The 10,262-nt window shown below is 33.5% G+C and overlaps 1 protein-coding gene across 1 annotated transcript; it reads left to right on the top strand.

Annotated features, from left to right (window-relative positions):
- Window positions 1–436: 436 nt before the first annotated feature.
- LOC103971414 (universal stress protein PHOS32) lies at window positions 437–3,668 on the top strand. The gene is made up of 4 exons (XM_009385430.3): window positions 437–683; window positions 2,901–3,010; window positions 3,106–3,224; window positions 3,377–3,668. Exons 1-4 carry the CDS (start codon window positions 506–508, stop codon window positions 3,456–3,458), a joined length of 489 nt encoding a protein of 162 aa, XP_009383705.1. The 5' UTR covers window positions 437–505; the 3' UTR covers window positions 3,459–3,668.
- The last annotated feature ends 6,594 nt before the right edge of the window (window positions 3,669–10,262 follow it).

Below are 10,262 nucleotides of genomic sequence, written 5' to 3'. Positions count from 1 at the left end.
GTACGAGAACAAATCAACACCCCTTCAAAAATATTGAAAATTATGAGAATTACAATAACAATGGTTAGATTATTGAATTACAAAAATCTGTTGGTAAATAATATCGAGAAACCGGAAAAATTCTCGGATGATAACTCATGTGGTTAATAACTTGTCCATCATTTTCTTACTGCATCAAGTTTACTGCAACACTCATAGATATCACATGGTTTGCGTCGTGATGAATGAATGATACACGCCGACTGCTACGCAGGGGAATCTTGGTCGTCCTGATCGAGTTAATTTCGATAAGCACACCCCTTGTTTTATTAGTTGCACTCGTTGGTGCAAACGCCACTCGTCCATGTCACCCGTGTTGTGAGAAAAAAGGGTGGGTATTCTTATCAGACTACTTCGATGTGTGGTCTCTATATTTGTGCCGTTCGTCGACCGCCTCATCATCATTCTTCCTCGGCTCTCCTTGGATCGCTTTGCGGAGCGAAGACGAAGGCGCAGCGAGCAGTCGATGGCGGCGGATCGTAGGGTCGGGGTGGCGATGGACTTCTCGCCGTGCTGCAAGGCGGCGCTCCGGTGGGCGGTGGAGAACGTGGTGAGGGACGGCGACCACCTCGTCGTGGTCAACGTCCAGAAGGAGGGCTGCTATGAAGAGGGCGAGATGCAGCTCTGGGAGACCACCGGATCTCGTATGGATCGTCTGCTCCCTCCTTCTCTCTCCTCCGATCCCCTTCGCACTTTCCCCCTTTCCCTTTGGTTCCTCTGATTCCTTTCATTTCGTTCAAAGGGAACTTTCAACTTTTTCTCGCTTTGTTAACCCCTGTACTTGATGTCGACCCCAAAAAGACTTTTGGTGTTACGATCGTCCTTTTGTTGAAAAGATCGAATTTTTTCGGCCTTCCTGCACGTAGAAGCAGATGGAGTGACGAAAGTCAGGGTTGCAATAATTGCAACATATCTGGTGGGTGTTCATTGAATGAGACTCTAGGACTCGATTATTGTTTAGGTCAAGGTAAATCTGGTGACAAGTATTATTTAGGAGTGGACAAGCTATGATCTCGATTTCGCTATATGATGAATTGCAACTCGTCTAGGTTTGTGATTTGTGTCCAACTAAGTACTGATGGCATTCGCTCAACGCTACACGCTTGCCAGTTCTTTTGCATTTCTTTATGGAAGCTTTGTTTGCTAGCTTAGGAATTCTTGATCATTAATTCCAGGAATATTTATTTTTCTGTTGCTTCCAAATTTCATGACTTTCATCTAGTAAATTTATCTCTAGTTCATGTAGGATATCAATGCAATAAGAAATCATAGAAAGTCCTCCAACTTTTGTGGCTTCACTGCAAGTATAAATGTGATAATATGGCAGTTGATTTGTATTTATAAATTCTACAGCATAGAGAATACTTTAGAACAACGTCCACTTATGTCTCTTTTTTGTGTTATGTGTTCGGTTAAGAGTTGGCATATCCACTAGGTAATCTCACAAATTGAAACGTAAATGATGCTAGAAGAACTTTGCATGATTCCACATTATTATTATGCAGTGGATGGACAAGCAGTTGGCGAGAGAATTGATGGTAAAGAAAGTCATAGTTTTTATCATATGGCATAATATTTAAACTTTAAACTTAGCATACTAAAAAAATGCTGAGACAATGTGATTGTGCTCATTCTTTTAATTGTTTTCTCAGTATTACTGGCTTATAAGTCCCTGTTTTTAAATTAAGAATGGACTTATTTGGGCCAGAATGGTAAAAACGTCTTGGATCGGATTCATTAGAAAACAGTGGTTGAATTGGAAATCCATACGTTGTTATGTAGAATTAGCCTATAGCCAGCCTACCGATACAGAACAGAAAACACTAGAGTGCTGTGTAAGCATTTAAAAGCATTTGAATAAGTTAAGTATACATGCAATATGACATGATAATATTTAACCTTTTCTAGTTTCTGTCTCTTGGTGTTTCCTTCTACACAGTTTAATTTTGGTAAATTGTTCGAGGCTCTCCTTCTGTGGTACCAATCATAGCCTTCAACCTTTTCTTCTCCTTGTGACGAGAACATATTAGTGTAAGCAATAAATCTTTTGTAGTTTTAACATATATTCATATCTGTACATTTAGTGGGTAGTTGATCGAGAGTTACTAATTTTGAATAGTAATATGTTAATGCTACAAAACTCTAAACATTGAATTCACTCTCTTCGTTAGGTTAAAATTCAACATGATTAATGTCATCTTAAAATGTTTTTTTTTTTTTTTTTTGAGTTAGCAATCCTCTTGGATCAACAAAATCCAAGCAAGCCAAGTTTAATTTTGAAGCACTTCTCGGTGTCAGTTTGCTGAATTCTAGATGAGAAAATAAATTCACATCAGATCTTGCTTGCCCTGCTTGCAAATGCACTTTCGTGCTGGGTTTTAAAGCTTGGTTCATCTTTTAAGATTCCTTCCTTGGTTCACCTTGTCTTTTACTTTGTTGGTTGTCTACATGACCATTGAGGTTGTCAATACCAATATTAGTCATATAACAAATGTGACTCTCGAGCTAACAGCTCTCACTTTCCAATTTGCTATTGTATTTTTTATTATTTAAAAAATTGAAGCTACTTATGGATAAGAAAAAGTTCCCTAAGAAAGTACAGCTTCTCTATCTCTGTCAACTGAGTCAAGTTTATGATTGCAGCAGAGTTATGACTGTGATATGCCAAACTTGTTCCTGCCTATTCTGCTTGTAGTTATATACTTTAATCTGTGATTCATGTCAGTATGACGTTCTAAACACATTGCCATTTGATAGTCTCTATCTCCTTTTCTATTCTGATATTTCTGTTGTTTATCAGCCTTAAAGAATGTGTTTAGCCTCTTGCAGTAATGGTTTTTGGTTTGTCCAATGTATGGCAGCATTTATCCCACTGATAGAATTCTCTGACCCTGGAATTGCAAAGAAATACGGGGTGAAGCCTGATGCTGAAACTCTGGACATTCTCAATACTGTAGCCAGGCAAAAGGAGGTAGTCTCTATTTGTCAATTTTTCTCAAGCCTAACAGTGAACAGATACCAGTTTTCTATGTTTAAGGGACTTGTTATTGTGCTACAATATTCCAGATTGTTGTTCTGATGAAGATCTACTGGGGAGATGCACGCGAAAAGATATGTGAAGCAATTGATACCATTCCTCTGAGCTGTTTGATCATTGGGAATAGAGGGCATGGGGGGATTAAGAGGTTGACAAGTTCTCCTTTTGCTACTGACCTTTTGTCCAAAGGAGAACCTTTTTATGTTGAGACTTAATAGTCGCAAGATGTGCTTACGGCAAGTACCCATTTTACTGTGTCATTTATGAATGATTAGTGATGCATTGATTTTTCTTCTGTAGGCTGCTGTTGGGTAGTGTGAGTAACCATGTGGTGAACAATGGTACCTGCCCAGTCACAGTTGTCAAGGGTGTTGATCATTAAAACTAGTTCATCTGCTTCTTCCACGAGGACCCCACGCCCTGCTGTGTTGTCGTGCTTATAGAACTTGCCATCACCTTCCTCTAATAAAAATGGTGGTGTCTGATGAGCATGTACTTGTAACTTACAATGTGTATTACTTTTTCTGTTGACCGGATACTGTGACAAGTCTGCTGTCCAGTTTTTCGGAAATAATCATCTGAGGTTTCATGATGCTGGATTCTGTAAACTGGGAGCATGTTCGATTTTGTTATGCATCTTTCCACACATGATGATCGTGGTCTGGAATTGTCCAATTCTCTCGTGTGTTAATCGTGGTAAGTCAATTTGGTCACTTGTTTGAATCCTTTAGCTAATTGCAATATGAATCCATAATTGCTTCAAAACCAGCATGGAAGCTTCATTTTTCTATTATGTTGCAAATTCTAAACATATAATTTTGCAACATTGGAATGTGCTGTTAATACATTTCATGTTCTCTCTCGCATGTATCATTTCCATGTTCTACTGCATTTCATGAAGGCCATGCGGCAGGCAAAATGCTTCTCATTGTCATATCTGGATCTTTTCCATCATGTTTTACTCTTCATCACAAACTGTTAATAAAGGCCGATTATATCTTCTTTAATTGGGTTAGTTATTGGGAGGGAGAGAATAAGAGAAATTTTTAGATCAATAATTATAAAATATACAGGATAATTGATGGAGAATATCAATTTTTTTTATTTTATGAGTAAATCAAATGTATGGAATATCTTCCTTTAGTTAATTAAACTCGGCCAATATCATATGCATATATACTGTTAGAAAAATATGACAAAGAAGAGGATAAAAATATTTTGAAAACAAATAATAAATACAAGATGAAGAATACTATAGGAAATATATTTAGGCTTAAAATGTATATAAATACTATCCTAAAAATAATATTTGCACCTTCTTCTCAATAAGATTGTTATGAGTTTGATGTAAATAGTTTTAGTGGATATGATAAGTCTTTAGAAGATCTGTATTGAACAAATAATAAAGAATCTTAAAAGAAAAATTAGAGAATGTCTAATTCAATCACTCGAAGAATAAATAAAAAGAGTACGAAAAAGATGTCATCCTAATTTACTCTTAAATACCTATTTATATATTTTTTCACAAAAGACATAACCTTTAAAAAATAACTACCAAAGAAACCACATTTTCAAATAAATCTTTTGAAAATATATTTTTTTTAATTTGAACAATTTATAACAATCACCCACTTATTTAAATTTAAAATTTTCTTCAAGTAATTAAATAGTATTTATGAATAAAATAATATATTTTTTGATTTGAATATTACCTTAGTGTAAGCATCACAAATTGAAGTCGAAATCCCAAATAGCATAAAAGCTATGAATTTGTTATTCCTAATGACAACACCAGTGATACCACACACATAAATATAACATCCTTATATTCTTCATAAAATCTCACTCAGCTCTAATATGGTCTTAGGCTTATCCAAGTTTATGAACTTTTATAAGAGAAACTCTAACTTTCAATTGAAGTGACACCACTTCTAAGTTCATATACGTGAAGTTCTTATACTACCTTTGTCACTCTTTGAGATACTTATCCTAACTTGACTGAACTTCATTAAGAGTATAATTAACTCAATACTCATTTGGTGATAACTAACACTTTAACATTTTTAGATGGGACTCGTAAAATGTTTCAAAGTACTGAACCACTCCACATGTCAATGACTTGTTCTTCTTACCCTTTGAACTCTTCGTTACTCATTTCATAATGTTGAGTAGGGTTGCTATTATTGATGGATCTTTTATTCAATGAGTTTTAGCCTCATCTAATTTGATGTTGATCTTACAACTTCTCTCGTAAGAGGTTTGATAAATGGACCAGCCAAATTCTTACTTGTTTTCACAAATGTGAGTGAAATAATTCCACTCTTGATTAATTTCCTCATATAATCATGTCTAAGACTTATATGTCTTGACTTTCCATTATATATTTCGCTATACGGACCAGCTAAAGTGGTTTGACTATCACAAAATATATAAATTGAATTTACACTTTTAGAAGTCAATGGAATTTCTAATAGAAAGTCCCTCAACCATTCAGCCTCCTTTCCTGCATACCAGAGCAACAAATTCTAATTTCATAGTTGAGTGAGTTATATGCATTTATTTCTTGCTCTTCCAACAAACAGTGCCACCTCCCAAGGTGAACACCCAATCAGTAGTGGATTTGTTATCTCCAAAACTCGATATCCAACTTGCGTCAGTATATCCTTTTAAAATAGTATGAAATTTTGAGTATTGTAGGTCATAATCTTTTGTTCGTTTAAGATACCTAAGAACTCTTTCAATAACCTTCCAATGCTCTACATTTTGATTGCTAGTAAATCTACTCAATTTATTAATTGCAAATGCTATATCAGATCTTATGCACTGCGTTACATACATAAGACTTCATATAGCACTTGAATATTCTAATTGAGCCATTGTTCTTCCAACATTCTTGATTAATTTGATACTTGGGTCAAACAGGGTATTTGCTTCTTTAATTTTTAAGTGACTGAATTTCTCCAGTACTTTCTCTACGTAATGAGTTTGACTCAAAACATATCCTCTACTATTTCTTTTTACCTTACTTTCTCTATGTAATGAGTTTGACTCAAAACATATCCTCCACTATTTCTTTTTACCTTAATACCTAGTATAGTATCAATTTGCCCAAGACCTTTCAATTTAAATGTTGAAGATAGAAAACCTCTTTATTTCTATAATACCTTTCATGTCGTTGCTCACTATTAGCATATCATCAACATAAAGGCAAACTATCACCATATGGTCATCACAAGTTTTGAGATAAATACATTTATCTGTAATATTATGAACAAATCCATTAGAAAGAATTATTGCATCAAATTTCTCATGCCACTATTTTGGAGCTTGCTTTAAACCATACAATGACTTAATAAGTTTACATTCTTTATGTTTATTTCCCGATAGAATAAAACCTTTGAGGTTATTCCATATATACCTCCTCATCAAGTTCTTCATTTAGAAATATCATTTTGACATCCATTTGATGAACATAAAGATAAAAAATTGATGCTAAAGCAAAAATAATTCTAATAGATATGATCCTAGCCATAAGAGCATATGTGTCAAAATAATTTATTCCTTCCTTTTATCGAAATCCTTTAGCAACTAACCTTGCTTTGAACGTTTAGAGAGTACCATTTGTTTGATACTTCCTACAAAATACCTATCTACAACTAATAGGTTTAGAGGCAAAAGGTAAATCGACAAGTTTCCATGGTTTGACATAATAGAATTCATCTCATCATTAATAGCATTTTTCCAAAAAGTAGTATCACGAGAGGCAATAGCTTCTTTAAACGTTTTAGGATCATCTTCAACTTGTAAAATAAAAGGAATTATTTTTAAGACTCTCTCATTAGTTCATTCTACAAAGTAAAAAGAAATACTTTGGGAATCAATCACATCTTATCTTAATGTTTTTGCTTTTCATACATGAGTGCTTCTCCTTAATTAATGAGATTGCTCTCCAACCTCTTGTGAACTTGATTGATGTCCAATCAAAAGAATATTATGTTGCTCAGCAACCTTTTAAGATGTCTCCACTAGTGACTCCACCAGTGACTCTTTACTAGTTGGAGGATGAACATTATTACTTGAAGTCATTAAATATTCAAAGAACTCAACATTTCGAGATTCTATTATGATATTAGACTTCAAATTAAGAAATATATATGCTTTGCTATTTGAGGCATAGTCTATAAATGCACATTTGATTCTTTTATGTCCTAACTTTGTCCTTTGAGGATCATTATTCTTACAATATGCAAGACACCCTCACACTTTAAAATAACCAATGTTAGGTTGTCTTCCTTTTCATAACTCATATAGAGATATCTTATTCTTTTTAAAGGAAATTCTATTTAAAAATATGACATGTAGCCAATAAAGCATCTCCCCACAAATTATAAGATAATTTAGCATGCAATAACATAGCATTAATCATCTCTAGATAAGTTCTATTTTTTCTTTCTGCTAATCCATTTTGCTCAGGTGTTCTAGGTGTTGAACATTCATGAATTATATCATGTTGTTCACAAAATAAGTTAAATTCATTAGGAAAGTATTCTCCTCCTCTATCACTTCTTAAAACTTTAATTTTCTTTCATAACTGATTTTCCTTTATATTCCTTAAAAGCATTAAAAACATCATTTTTATGTTTCAATAAGTACACATATATGAATCTAGATATATCATCTATAAAAATAATGAAATATCTATTATCTCCTGGTGTTAATATATCATTTAATTCATATATATCATAATGTATTAAGTCTAATAAATTAGTATATCTTTCAACACATTTGAAGGGTTTTTTCATCATCTTTGATTTAACACAAAATTCATATTTATTAAAATCATCAAAATGATAATTTATTAAGCCACACTTAACCATTCTTCTAATGATACTAGCTCCAATTTGTGCTAATCTATCATGTCATAATGAATAAGAATCAATAATATAAATAGAAGCAACGCCTTTATTAAATTTAGAATCATTGTTAATAATATATAATTTAATCATTCCCTTAGCCGAATAGTCTTTTCCAACAAAAGTTCTATTACGGGATAGAATTAGATTCTCGGATTCAAATACAGATTTAATTCTAAGTTTGCTAAGGAGATTCTCATTCACCAAATTTCTACTCATATCTGGTACATAAAGAACATTAGTAAGAGTGACTTTCTTTCCCCAAGTAAAAGTGAGTTTCACATTTCCCTTGCCAATCACCTTAGAACGAAATTCATTTCCTATTTGAATCTCTTGCCCTTCTATGACTTCTTTGTAAGTCTTGAAGAGTGCTTTATCATAGCAAACATGGATGATAGCATAAGTATCATACCACCAACTAGAAACCTTGCCAAATATGACATTCACTTCGCTCACCGTAACGATTATATTATCATCTCCCTCAACGGAGTTGATTTCTGTTTCTGGCTTTTTTAAAATCTATAATCCCTAGTAAAATGATCAGATTTTCCATAAACAAAATAACCCCTACTCTTTGGCTTCTTAAATTTTCTTTAATCCCTTTTGAGGCCAAAATGATTCTCCTTGTTTTGCTTGCCTTTGTTGGAATTCTTAGGTTAATTCACAACATTTGCTTTTATATTGCCAAAAGCGTTCTCACTTTTATCTTTCATCCTCGATTCCTCCTCGATTCAAAGATATTTTTAAATTTATTCTAAAGTGAACAAAATCTTCTTTTTATACCCTTTCCAAGATAATGACAACTTGATTATTATAGCCCCTACTTTAGGAAGTTCGATTTTTTTAGCCTTCAATTGATTAACAATGACCTGCAACTCATATACTTGTGCCAAGATTGACTTGTCATCCACAAACTTATAATCAAAATATTTAGAAATTAAAAAATTTTTTGTACCTTCTTCCTCAACATGATTCTTGAATTCCAAAATATTCCAAATTGCTTTTGTAGATGGTTCCACCGTATAAAGATTATAAAGCCGGTCCAAAAGAGCATTAAGAATATGTTCTCTACACATGACTTCATCTTCATTTCTCTTCTTTTGTTTAGCCTTGACTTCATCGGTGTTATCGTCGGTTGGATCAGGAATTAGTTGAAGATTTGGATCAAGTACATAGAAGATCTTCAAAGTAGTCAACATGAATTTTATCTTATCTTGCTAACGGGTAAAATTCGTTCCATTAAAATGATCCAAACGAACAAAATCTTGATTCAATAATTTGATGGTATTTGTGGCTTCCATGGTGAATTTATATAAAATCACAAAATCTCGTTTTTAGATTGTTGAAAAAATACGACGAAGAAGAGGATAAAAACACTTTGGAAACAAATAACAAACACAAGATCAAGAATACTACAGAAAATATATTTAGGCTTGAAACGTGTATAAATATTTTTCTAAACATGATATTTGTACCCTCTTCTCAAAAAGATTACTATGGGTTTGATGTAAATAGTTTTAGTGAATATGACAAGTCTTTAGAAGATGTATTGAGTAAATAATAAAAAATCTTTTAAAAAAAATAAAGATAATTCAATGAGAATAAAGAAGAAGAGTATGAAAGAGATGTGATTATGATTTACTCTCAAATACATATTTATAAATATTTTATATTATCTTTGAAAAATAACTACCAAAATAATTACAAAGGAAATCATCTTTTCAAATAAATCTTTTGAAAATAATTTTTTTTTTATTGGAACAATTTATGGAGGGATAAAACCCAATACTCTTCGAATCCGGATCGTAAAATCCCATGAGTCGATTTGAACCGATCCCAACAACGTCATTTGGTTGAGTTCAGCCGCAATCGAGACTCCGACCTCGCACGCAATAATGCCGTATGTCATGATGAAATAACCCATATAATATCCGAATCATAATCTTTATACCCCAATTTTGCCCCTCTTCGTTTTGGTAAATTTCAAGTTTGTTTCTCGTACTGCTCGCCAGGAAGGAATGCTGCTGGCAATCGAGTAAATATGATCAAATTGTTGGTTTATTATGTTCCCATGTTTTTTCCACCACAGTAATTAGCCTTTTTTTTTAAAACAAACGAAAACGAAGCAGCCTAAGGAACACCAGACATGACGATTTGGATGCGTGGCGGCACTCCATTGGCGTGAAATCATCTCATCGGACAGGCGGTAAGGTAATTTTACTGTAGGTTACCTACAGTCGCGAACCTCCACAGGGATGAGAGATAGCTCTGAA

The sequence above is a fragment of the Musa acuminata genome, chromosome BXJ1-11 (genome assembly GCF_036884655.1).
Source record: "Musa acuminata AAA Group cultivar baxijiao chromosome BXJ1-11, Cavendish_Baxijiao_AAA, whole genome shotgun sequence".
Taxonomy (NCBI): domain Eukaryota; kingdom Viridiplantae; phylum Streptophyta; class Magnoliopsida; order Zingiberales; family Musaceae; genus Musa; species Musa acuminata.
The sequence above is the reverse complement of the archived record's forward strand: the minus strand, read 5'-3'. Positions and strand labels throughout refer to the sequence as shown.

Excerpts from the sequence above, each read along its gene's own strand:
- LOC103971414 (XM_009385430.3), top strand. The coding sequence starts at position 506 with ATGGCGGCGGATCGTAGGGTCGGGGTGGCGATGGACTTCTCGCCGTGC. Across the intron at positions 3,011-3,105 it reads CTGTAGCCAGGCAAAAGGAG|ATTGTTGTTCTGATGAAGAT; the intron begins GTAGTCTCTATT and ends ACAATATTCCAG. Across the intron at positions 3,225-3,376 it reads GGGCATGGGGGGATTAAGAG|GCTGCTGTTGGGTAGTGTGA; the intron begins GTTGACAAGTTC and ends TTTCTTCTGTAG.